General features: G+C 41.4%; 1 protein-coding gene across 2 annotated transcripts in view; it reads right to left on the bottom strand.

Annotated features, from left to right (window-relative positions):
• Positions 1-12,757, bottom strand: part of LOC116694034 (C-Jun-amino-terminal kinase-interacting protein 1) — a 75,452-nt gene that overhangs the window by 46,249 nt on the left and 16,446 nt on the right. For both annotated transcript variants that reach the window (XM_032523470.1, XM_032523462.1), the window contains exon 2: positions 119-230. In XM_032523470.1, the coding sequence (XP_032379361.1) occupies positions 119-230 (112 nt within the window). The remainder of the gene's footprint in view (positions 1-118; positions 231-12,757) is intronic.

Below are 12,757 nucleotides of genomic sequence, written 5' to 3'. Positions count from 1 at the left end.
TCACAGACACATACCAGGTCATTAGTTACATAAAGCGACTTAAAGCATTGAAGACATTTTTGTTAGAATATAGGGCTTTTTTAATGAGATCAACTACCTCTTTATGGCGACCACTTACCTTTATATCTGGGCCATTGCAGTTGAGGCTCATCCCGCACTCATCTGTGATCTCTGTAATCTCTGACAGGTCGTCATCTTCAAACTCATCCAAGCTGATGTCATTGGTCAACCTGGTTGATGGGGAGGATAACAGTGAGAAAGGGAGAAGATGAGGGAAGAAATGTTTTTTTAATGCTTTAGCACTCGTCCAAAGTACATCTCAAAGTTTTTTGTTGACCGAATTATCTGAGTGGCAGGGTGGCAACTCAAGGCCTAAATCCAAGCCAAATGACACATGGACATGGGTCACAAGGTCTGATCACACCAGTCAACATGAAACTATAGCTAAGCATATGTTTTCCATGTTTTTTTCTGGGTTGTAATTAAGAATATATATAGATATTTCTAAGATAAATATTTAATAATGATCTGTTAATTAATTCAATAGGCAGTATGAATATACAGAAACATGGCCTCATGGGAGAAACTGTAATTGGTGATAAATATACATTAATTAATCTACTCAGATATACTTGAAGATCATTATAGTGTGTTATAAGCCATTTATGAAATGTTTATTTTGTATTATAAATGTTAAATGCAGGGGAGAGGGGGTTAAAGTAAAGTGCAATCATTATTTTTGATTTTGCTTTTCACTACTTAACTAAAGCTTACTTTTTAAATAAATAAATTTTGCTCTTACTATGAAAACATACAATCACCAAACTTCTGGTATTTAATTTTGCCATTTCTGTATATATTTCCATCTGCTATGTTTGTAAAAGCAAGTTGAGATTCTGCTTAAGTACAGGCATGATGACAAACAATAAAAGTCACTGGTTAAGCATTAGCTGTATATATAAAGCTACCGTTAAAACCAACAGTGATGAGAAGCCTGAATCGTAGTGTTAGTTGGAAATGTATGATCACAGATGGCAGCTCAATCTGGAAGAACAACAATCACAACAGGCTTGTAAGAAGACTGAGCTAACCCTAACTCAGTGGCAAAATTACATGTTTCTGAGGTACTTTTCCAGAGTGCCGATCTTGAAATTAGAGTTCAAAATGCAAAAGGTTATTTAATTGTAGGAAAGTTGACATGATAGTGGTGCTGTGCAATGGACAAGGGATTCCAAAAAAATATAGGATCTGGGTACCAGAAATATTGACAAATCAGGCCTATCGTTAAAATATATCTAACCAGCAATACTGGAAAACGTCTATGTCAACAAAACAGCTGATCATACAAGGTACTCATTCATGTGCAAGCCTTTGCCAAAGCTGAACAACCTTGTCATTACAACGCATCCGTAGCTGCATACGTTTTCTACCAGCAAAACAACAAATTGTGGCAGTTCTGGGTGTTGAGTTCACATGGAGGCACACAACTCCTTAATTTACTGCCTTTTCATCCAAGTATCCAAGTATCAATGGACATTAAAAACTATTAGGAAGACAACATTTATATTTTGCAATAAAGAACATGATTCAATTAGCTTCCAGTAAACAAAGCTTCACTTTTCTCCATCTGTAATTATGTCCGCCTTTTATGTCTTTACCCTGCAGCAAGCACGGCGTCTTTTCATTAAAAAAAGAAGAAAATAATATATTTAATTATAAAGAATTATTAAAAAGTGTCAAATTATTTCATAATTTGTGCTAAATTAGTCTAAATCTTAAGTAGTTTTTAACTTAATTTAAAAAAAAGTTGTTTGTCTATTAAGTGACAGTGATCTGCGCAACATTTCCAACGCGCTAGACTGCCAGCTTAGGGAACTGAAGACTCGATTCCACAGTGACACCTATGGCCTCATGGCATCTGCAGCAGTCCTGATGTCCCCTAGCCTTCAGACTAATGACACCAGCTGGTCAATGAGGACGTTTTCCCAAATATCCGTGCTTTCCTAAAAGCTCTGATAACACTGCCGATGACATCCTGTACAGTCTTTTCCAGTGTCCATCGGATTAAAACACCAAACAGGAGCACCATGCTTACGTCTCGCCTTATGTCTCTGTGTCTGTTGACATACGAGAGCTTACAGTAACTCTTGACTTCGATGATATCATCTACATTTTAAAGAGCAAACCCCGCCGACTACTGCTGTAATTTGTGTCAGTGTGTGTGTGTGTGTGTGTGTGTGTGTGTGTGTGTGTGTGTGTGCGAGGCGACCTAAAAACATGCGATGAATCCGTAGGCTACATGTTGAAAGTTAGTAACAGCAGAGAGAAAAAGAGGAAATGAGTCGTTCCCTGTTCGCTTCTTCTAGGCCTTTTTAGCGAATTTAATTGTGTACCACGAGGGGATAAGAGTATGTGAAGGCTACTCTGTCTGTATTGAGATATACTAAAATAATCGATTCATAACCCGTTACAAATCTACAGGCACATTTCTATTTCTATATCAGCTTGTTACTGTTCTTTTTCCCTCATGGGTTTCCCTTGTTATGGCCGCTGTGTCTGTTGTTAATGTGATTTATTTCCTTTTGTTAAATATGGTTATAACATGAATCACACTAAAGTAACAGTTTGTCTCTTTCGGAAATAACTTGAGTCTCGTTTTACACGACAGATGACGTCAATGAACAAGTTCTGTGCCGAGTATTGAATGAAACTGTCGGCCAGTGTTGTTGATCTGTAGTGTTGAAAACATAAAAACAATTAAACAGAATTGTGAAATATTCGGCCTCCTGTTATACGAGCAGAACTACATTATGTTCTGGGGAAATATTAAATGCCTGACCACTGTTCCAGTCTTAGGTCTATGGAGCTTTGCGTAATAGCGCAGCCAGGTATGGTGCGTAATGGAGATTCCAACGCGCTCCTCTCTGGGCAGAACCAAGGAGAGCGGTCCGACAGGGTCGTCCTATACAACCAAACGTTTGTTAAATGTTTTTTTACAACATATTTAAAGAGCATCAAGCTATTGAAATCTCTATTATGTTAGCACAGATAATATAACAGTATATTAGTCATTTGTATTAGGTTATTAAACAGTGATTTGATATCATGTTTTTAAGGCCCACCCAAAATTGGTCTGGCCCATCCAAACCGTGCTGTGGAGTAAGGTCTACACCACACATACTGTACATTCTGGGATAGGAGAAAGAAACACTCTGGGTTGTTTGCATTTCTTTAAACCAATCATAATTGTATTGGGTGGCTTTGCTATATGGTCTAATGAAGAAACTTGTTCTGGTGGAACATTTGCAGCTTGCAAAATAAAACTCCACATCCAGTATTAAATGAAGATAACTGTTAACATATGTAATGTTTACTTACAGTAGTGTGAGCTATTTAAATTAGCTGATACAGTGAGGGGAAAAAGTATTAGATCCCCTGCTGATTTGCCCACTGACAAAGAAATAATCAGTTTACAATGTTAATGTTAGATTTATTTGTACAGTGAAAGACAGAATTACAATAAGAAAATCCAGAAGAAAACTGTCAAAAATGTTATGAATTGATTGTATTTTAATGAGGGAAATATGTATTTGACCCCTCTGCAAAACATGACTCAGTACTTGTCGGCAAAACCCTTGTTGGCAATCACAGAGGTCAGACGTTTCCTGTAGTTTCACCAGTTTGCACACATCTCTGTAGGGATTTTGTCCCACTGCTCTTTGCAGATCTTCTCCAAGTCATTAAGGTTTCAAGGCTGACATTTGGCAACTGCAACCTTCAGATCCCTCCACAGATTTTCTATGGGATCACAGTTTGGAGACTGGCTAGGCCACTACAGGACCTTAATGTGCTTCTTCCTGAGTCAATCCTTTGTGTTTTGGGTCATTGTCATGCTAGCATTTTCAATGCCCAGGCCGAGGGAAGAAGGTTCTCCCCCAAGATCTGATGGTACATGGCCCTGTCCTTCGTCCCTTTGATGCAGTGAAGTTGTCCTGTCCCCTTAGCAGAAAAACAACCCAAAGCAAAATATTTCCACCTCCATGTTTAACGGTGATGTAGAGTCTCTTATCATCTCCTACACTAGGCCAATGCGGTGGGATCAGGGGAGAACTTGCTTGGACGCGTGTTCTGCTTGCCAATAATCAATGTCCACACGTACTGTCTGCATTTTGGTGCTGTGACCCATTTATTTTCCATTTGTCAAATTCCAACCTTAATACGACTGACACGTCTAACATTAAACTGACTCGAAACTGACACGCACTAACACGGTGAAAAGCTGTTTGCTTTCCCGTTTCTCCACACACCTGTGTACCTGAGGCTGATTACCTTTATGCCTTCCCAGGCAAGGCGCCACCCAGTGCTCAAACACAAAACTGCAGAACCCATACATGGTATATAAATGAAACAAAACAAAATGTTGTAATGGCTTCAACATTATGTCTTCAACATTCACTGCATTAACTGTGAGCTCCCTTTTTACCTCTGGGTCGTCAACGGAAATTTCAGAATCTAAGATGCTTACGGGCCAGGCTTCCTCGGGTTCCCACAGAAATTCAGGGCCTTCCATCCATCTTCGGTTTATCAAAAAACTATCTATTGTTAACCCCCTTGAAGCTTCATCTGCAGGATTCTGGGTGGTATGAACATACCTCCACTGAGAGACATCCGTTGCTCTGTGAATAGTGGATATCCTGTTTGCCACAAAGGTTTGAAATCTCCTATTCTCATTTCTGATATACTTCAGAACTGAAGTACTATCAGTCCAAAACCATGATTTTTCAAGAGGAAGCTGTAATTCTGCTCTAAGCATCGTGTCCACACGTACTGCGAGAACAGCTGCAGTGAGTTCCAAACGTGGAATGGTGACTTGCTTCAATGGAGCCACTCTAGCCTTTCCTAGCAAGAAAGAGACATGGACATTGTTGCGGTAGTTCTGCATTCTAAGATATGTCACTGTACCATATCCACTCTCACTGGCATCTGAAAAGTGATGTAATTGGCTGTGAATAAGTTGTCCAAAACCTGATGGCTTGAGGCATCGATCCACCTTAAATGCAATTACCTTATCCAGGTCATGCAACCATTTGATCCATTGCTGTTGGAGAGCCGAGGGAATCTGATCATCCCATCCATTACTCATCCTACACAAATCCTGCAATATGAACTTTGCTGGAAGTGTGAGTGGTGCAAGAAATCCTAAAGGATCATAAACTGAGCTGACCACAGACAGAATCCCACGTCTAGTAGGTGGCTGTTCCTTGAGTGACATCTTGAACTTAAAAACATCGGTTTCAACACACCAATGAAGGCCAAGGGCTCTCTCAACTGGCAACTGGTCTCTGTCCAAATTCAACTCATGCAGAATCTTTGATCTCTGCTTTTCTGGAATGGATAGCAATACACCACGATTATTACTAATCCATTTTGTCAAATGGAAGCCCCCCCTTTGACAAACTGCTGTCAGATCCTGGACCATTTCCACAGCCTCATCCTCAGACGGCATGCTTTTAAGACAGTCATCCATATAAAAGTTCCGATTGACTGTGCTATTTACTTCATCAGAGAAACTGTTCTGATGATCTTCTGCAGTCTTTCGTAGAGCGTAACAAGCACAGCTAGGAGACGATACTGCCCCGAACAGATGCACAGTCATCCTGTATTCCACAAGTTCTTTATTTAAGTCACCTTCGGGCCACCACAAGAATCGCAGGAAATCTTGATTATCTTGGGCTACCTTGACTTGGTGGAACATGGATTGAATGTCAGCCATTATGGCCACAGGTTCTTGTCTGAAACGTGTAATGACTCCTAACAAAGAACTGGTAAGATAAGGACCTTGTAGAAGCTGACTGTTAAGAGAATGTCCTCTGTACTCTGCTCCACAGTCAAACACAACACGGAGATGTTTTTTCTTAGGATGGTACACTCCATGGTGTGGAATGTACCATATATTTCCTTCAGAACCTTCCAACTGATGTTCTGGCACGCGTTCAGCATATCCTTTTTTGATGACATCACTGAGAAAGTTGGTGTATTCCTGATGGTACTTTTCATTTCTCTCAAACCTCCTCTTCAATCCAAGAATGCGATGCTTAGCAATACAGTGATTGTTTGGCAGAGAGACATTTCTTTTCTTGAACGGAAGTTTGAAGCTGTAATGTCCATTTTGAAGTTGAACTGAATCTTTCATAATTTCCATGAACTTTACGTCATCTCTCGACATCTCCTCTTTGTCTCCTGTTGTAGGCTCATTAAAATCATGTTTGTAATGATCATTCAGTAACTCCTCCAGTCTTTCTATTGAGATCCTATTAACTGTAGCAGTGTGGCCTCTCTCACACTGCTCATTACTGCATCCTTGAATGGGACCATTAACAACCCACCCCAATAGGGTCCTAATGGCATAAGGTCCATTTCCGTGACTGTTTACGACTTCCCAGGGTTCAAGCATTTTGGAGGCGTTGGTGCCTATCAACAACTCCACGTCCGCTTGGATGCGAGGAACATCAACACCATCCAAGTAGGGCCATTTTGCTAGTTCCTCTTCTTTGATGATGTTGCCTGTTCCTACAGGCATCCTTTTCTGGGTGTAAACTTCTGGTAAGTCGTAGAACCGTTTTCCAGTGAGACTTGCAATCTCTAAACCAGTCAACCTGTAACTGGAAACTGATGAACTTGAGGCCATGGTTCGTAGACTGATTTGAGTTTTCCTTCCATTCATATTCAACTTCATCATCAGGTTTTCTGAGCAAAATGTGGCTGTACTACCTGGATCAAGAAATGCATATGTTTGTATGACTTTGTCGCCTTTACTGGACTTTACCTGAACTGGTAGGATGGATAAAATCCCGTCACTAATCCCAGCCCCTGTATGACCACATGTTTGCATAGAGATCAGTGCGCTGTTCACAGATGTTTCCTTTGACTGTTTATGATCTGTGTTGTTTGAGCTCACCTGCTGGTTGATGTGAAGGACGCTGGGATGGTTTTGGTTGCATATATTGCAAGTCAAGCGCTTATCGCAATCCTTACTCATATGCCCAATGCAGAGGCAACCAAAGCAAACTCCTTTTTCCTTTAAAAGGTTTATCTTGTCCCTATGCGTTTTCTCCTTCAATAGTGGACACCGTACCAGTGGATGACCTTGAGAGCAACACACACAAATGTGGGTGTTCTTTGCAGATGAACCATTTTGCCACTGAACTGGTTTGTGAGTTATGGATTGTTCAGATGGAAGTGGTTCAATAGTAGCAGTGGTTGCAAAACTGTTTCCTTTAAATCGTGACTTTGTCATCTTGTGCACATTTTTATTCATTGTAACAAGCTGTGTGTTCTGGATATCCCCAAAGATTGGGTCAGACACTATTTTTACTTCATGTTCTATGAATGTGACAATATCCATGAATCTTGCCATGCGATTGAATTTATCCAATATTTCACAAGCAGAAACTCTCCATTTCTCCTTTAACTTATATGGAAGTTTTAGAATCACTGCTCTCATATTCGCCGGCATGTCCAGTTCTCTCATGCAAAGCACATCCTCCATTGCATTACAACATTCCCGCAAAAACAACGCATATGCTTGAAGAGATCCGACGTCCTCCGATTTTACTCCTGGCCAATTGAGGACTTTTTCCATGTATGCTGCGGTGATCTTATGTTCATTGCCAAAGTGTTCTTGCAACAAATGTTTAGCCATAGTATAGCCTCTTTCTGGAGCCATATACTGACAGCTACGAACTAACTCCTTTGGACGTCCTCTTGTGTACTTATCCAGGAAATATAAACAATCCCCTTTGTTGCTGGCATTGCTCTCCACACAATGTTCGAACGCTCGTATAAAAGATTTATACTCCAGAGGATTCCCATCAAAAAATGGTATTTCTCTTGGTGGTAATAAATGAGCAGTCTGTTGTTGTATAAGCAATGTTGATATTTCATTTTGCCTTTGCAGCAAGTCATACAGTGCTGATGTTTCATCCTTTCTTTGCAGTAGTAGTTCAGACTTACTGACATTTGGATTTGTTAATTGCAAGTGAGGGTCCAGAAGAGGTTCACTTAAATGGTTTCCATGCTTTGTTGTTTTAGGATGAATATCCTGACTGGTGTTCTGTGTTGCACTCCAATATGCATGTTGTTGCATTAATGGTTGTTGTTGCATGGGTGGTGGTTGTAGAATGTCCAGAAGGGTAGGTTTATATGCATTTGCTCGTGGATTTAGTGAAGGGAATTTTTCCTTTAACCTTGCTCCTTTTTCATGAATTTGGAAATTGGTGGAAGGGTCCTTTAACCTTGTTCCTTTTTCAAAATAAGATTCCATCCCATTTGACTGTGTGTTTGAGCAAGCTTGGTGACTGGAAGCAGATAATACTGCTAATTTAGCAGCAGAAGCGGCCATTTCGGTATCGAAGTCCAGCCTTTCCTTTCTTCTCCGTAGCTCCTCTGTTTGCTCTTCCAAAGCGTGCTTCTCCTTTAAAGCTGCGGCGCGAGTTTCAAGCGCAGCTCTCTCTGCCTCAGCTTGAATGCGTGCTGATGCAATAGAAGATGAACTGCTTTTTGAGCTGGCGCGACTTTTATGACAAGAGTGTTGTGCAGAAACATTCGTTACAACATTAGAGATACTGTCTTCAGGTTTCACTTCACAATCTTCATTTTCAGCAGATTTAGGAATATCTGCATTTGCCAACCATTTGTTTACGTTTTCCATAAACTCAGAAACACCCAACATCTTTGCTTTAAACCAAATCTCATGTTTGTCTTTTTCTGCAGGAGGTAAGAGTTTTCCCAGAGATGTGTGCGTCTCCTTTGCTTCTTTGCACAGAGTTGTGTATTTGTCAAAAGTACAATGCACCTCCGTATTATATTCTCTGTCCTGCATCAACACTTGTATTTGACCTTTTAGAGTAGATGCTCTGTTTAATTTTAACTTTCTTGTTTTTTGAAGCGTTTCCAATTTATCCAATAGTGCTTTTTGTGTTAGTTTGACAGGTCGTTTAATGACAGATTGGGTTTCAGTTTCACCGCTGGCTGCGCCCTCGTCAGCTGTGGTGAACTCATCAGCATTAATACGCTCATTTTGTACCCTTGTTACAGAATCCATAGTCAACCCACATAATCAAAAACACTCCTTAAAATAAACATGCATTTAGATACACCCACAGTTTATTTAAAAACCAATTCTGTTCGTTATCATGTGTGCACACACTTTAAATGTTAATGGCCATGAATTGTATATGGTAGCGCTACCGTTTTACCTTTGTCAATTGGTCTTGCTCCAACTGTCCTCAGCTGTCAATGTTGCCGCACCTGAGTTTCCACTCTGCTCCGCTCCGCGCAACCGCGTCCGGCCGCCCACACTCTCCAATGTGTGGTCCACTGGTGGCTCCGGTTCGGTTCCTTCTCTTTACTGCAAGAGTAGAAGCTGCCGTGGTTTTCCAAACGATCCACCTCGAGACCCAGAAATCCCACGATGGCGATTCTCATGTGCGAAATCCCACGACGGCGTCCTCGGTCAGCTGTTATCATATCCAATGAATGACGATCCTGGCGAGTTCCCTAAGAAGCTTTTCACTTTAATGTAGAGTCTCTTATCATCTCCTACACTAGGCCAATGCGGTGGGATCAGGGGAGAACTTGCTTGGACGCGTGTTCTGCTTGCCAATAATCAATGTCCACACGTACTGTCTGCATTTTGGTGCTGTGACCCATTTATTTTCCATTTGTCAAATTCCAACCTTAATACGACTGACACGTCTGACATTAAACTGACTCGAAACTGACACGCACTAACACGGTGAAAAGCTGTTTGCTTTCCCGTTTCTCCACACACCTGTGTACCTGAGGCTGATTACCTTTATGCCTTCCCAGGCAAGGCGCCACCCAGTGCTCAAACACAAAACTGCAGAACCCATACATGGTATATAAATGAAACAAAACAAAATGTTGTAATGGCTTCAACAGGTGAGGATGGTGTTCTTGGGGTCATAGGCAGAATCAGAATCAGAATCAGAATCAGCTTTATTCGCCAGGTATGACATACAAGTATACATACGAGGAATTTGACTTAGGTTGGAGCAAGCCTCCAGGCGGCAGCTATGGAACAGCGCCACCACACGCTTATCTCGAAAAGAAACTATGCAGACAGCAACATGGTAATACAACATCACGACATAATCCACAAGACAACACACAGTTCATGTGGACACATGAAGGAATTTTTTGAGGTGGCATTGAGAGGATGCGAGAAACACGAAATCGAGGCAGACAGACGGATAAGGGTGCGGGATGGGGGGGGGGAGTGTATGGTATGTGTGTGAGATAATGAGTTGTGTGTGCGAATGTGGGAGCGTCAGACTGTCTGTGTTGATAAAAGCTCAGTTCATCGGCGTGACCTTGAAGAGATAACCAGAGCACAGGACGAGATAGAATGGCCAGCTGCTGGTTGTTTTCCTGCTCGGGTGAAGGGTTGCGGGGAGGGGGGGGGGGGGGGGTAGTTGACCAGTTGCAGTCCAATTTAGGTTGGCTCAGTAGAATTTATCCGAATCAATGTCCATCACTCAATTGTCACCGACCTCAGCGTCATGCGAGCATCCATATCACTTAGTGATTTTTGCAGTCCATCTACCTTTTCTGCCAGACCGGTGGTCACACGAAGCAACTCCACCGACTGGGCCCTGTTGGTGTCAATCCCCTTCTGCACTTCCACGGTCCGGTCTGAGATGTTAGAGACAGTTCACAGGACTGGTCAGCCCTTAGATGTAAAACCTTCATCCTCTCAACCACTCCATGTAGGCACTCTTTAAGTTCCCCAGACAGCTTGTGGGTGAATTTACTGGCGGCTGTCTTACCAATTTTACGATAGGTCAGCAAGACCCCAAGGCCGATGATCAGGAGCCCCACCAACAGAATTACAATTATCCAAATGTCTTCAACGTCCTCCACAGTGAGCACGTCCAGGCAGACCACCTGCCAATCCCGTGAATAGGAATCTCGAGCATAGCCTGCAGGGAACGTTCCACTCGGACATTGTGGCTCCCCCGGAGAAGCATGTTTAGCGTTCCTCCTCCTCCAAACACAGCAAGTTGAGTCAATTTTGGTCTAATCTGACCACAACACTTTCACCCAGTTGTCCTCTGAATCATTCAGATGTTCATTGGCAAACTTCAGACAGGCATGTATACGTGCTTTCTTGAGCAGGGGGACCTTGTGGGCATCCTTCACGGCATAGTGTGTTACCAATTGTTTTCTAGGTGACTATGGTCCCAGCTGTCTTGAGATCATTGACCAGATCCTCCCGTGTAGTTCTTGGATAATTCCTCATGGTTCTCATGATCAAATCCATGAGGTGAGATCATGCATGGAGTCCCAGGCCAAGGGAGATTAACACTTCTTTTGTGTTTCTTCCATTTGCAAATAAACGCACCAACTGTTGTCACCTTTTCACCAAGCTGCTTGGCCATGGTCTTGTAGCCCATTCCAGAATTGTGTCTGTCTACAATCTTGTCCCTGACATCCTTGGAGAACTCTTTGGTCTTGGCCATGGTGGAGAGTTTGGAATATGCTTAATTGATTGCTTCTGTGGAAAGGTGTCTTTTAAAGTTTTCTAAAGCTCTCCAGAAAGAAAACAAAGAACTGAGAGACAAATCTGAAAAGCTGGAGAGTCACAACCTAAGACTAAACCTCCGAGTATTTGGTCTCGACAAAGATTTGGAAAAAGGAAAACACACCGAATTCATGAAGTCCTTCTTCAGTGAGGTGTTTAAAGGTAAGAATTTGCCTTATAAACCCAAAGTGGAAATTGCGCACAGAGTGGGGCTTGCCACAAAATATGGCTTGAGACCAATGATTGTCAGGATGCAGAGGTATTTGGCCAAAGAGACTATTTTACAAATAGCAAAGAAAGAAAAAGTCCTCCATTTCAGAGGGATGCATGTTAAAATATTTCCGGATTTAACAGCAGAAGTGTCCAAGAGAAGAGCGCAGTTTAAAGATCTGAGAATGAAACTATATCAGGCAGGAATAAAACACGGACTGATTCATCCTGCGACACTGATCCTAACATTTAAGGGAGAGACAAAATACTTCCAAGACAATAAATCAGGAGAAATCTACTACAACCAAGTGATTCGACCGACACTGCCTGGCAATTAGATATTGATGGGACTTGCACCAGAAATAAGTTAAATCAGATGCAGGTATGATGAACTGAACTGAGTTAAGAACTGGCCCAATATAAATCTTTGGAGTTGGGAATTGGTAAATGGGCATAAACTAGAGAATATAATATATTGGATAATATTATTATTGAGGACTGTAGATATTTACCTAAGTTGTTAGTCTTATAAGTGCCAGATAAAATATTCAGCAACATATTTAGAGTTGTAACCTGAGAGCTACAGAGTTATATGAAGGAAATTGAATTCAAGGAGTTCAGCTTACTTAGTTATTATTGCTTATTATTTCTGTTTGAATTTATGTGTATGAATGTATATATGTGGTTTAATTTAGTCATTCTTTGTAAATTTTGTTGCTTTGACATATAATATAACAGTATGAATCTAAAGAAAGATATTGATCTTTGGTACCTTACTTAATGATACACCTGAAAATATATGATTTTCTCACCTACATTTTTACCCCCTAAAACATGCTGCAGTTTCCACATGCTTTGGCCCTCTGGGATGACCCTGAGGTCATTGTGAAGCTAACACTCTCAGTTTGTTGTTTCTAGTGGCATTGTGACACTAGGCCTTAC

Source organism: Etheostoma spectabile, chromosome 1, assembly GCF_008692095.1.
Source record: "Etheostoma spectabile isolate EspeVRDwgs_2016 chromosome 1, UIUC_Espe_1.0, whole genome shotgun sequence".
NCBI lineage: Eukaryota > Metazoa > Chordata > Actinopteri > Perciformes > Percidae > Etheostoma > Etheostoma spectabile.
Note: the sequence above shows the minus strand (reverse complement) of the source record. Positions and strands in the feature narration are given on the sequence as shown.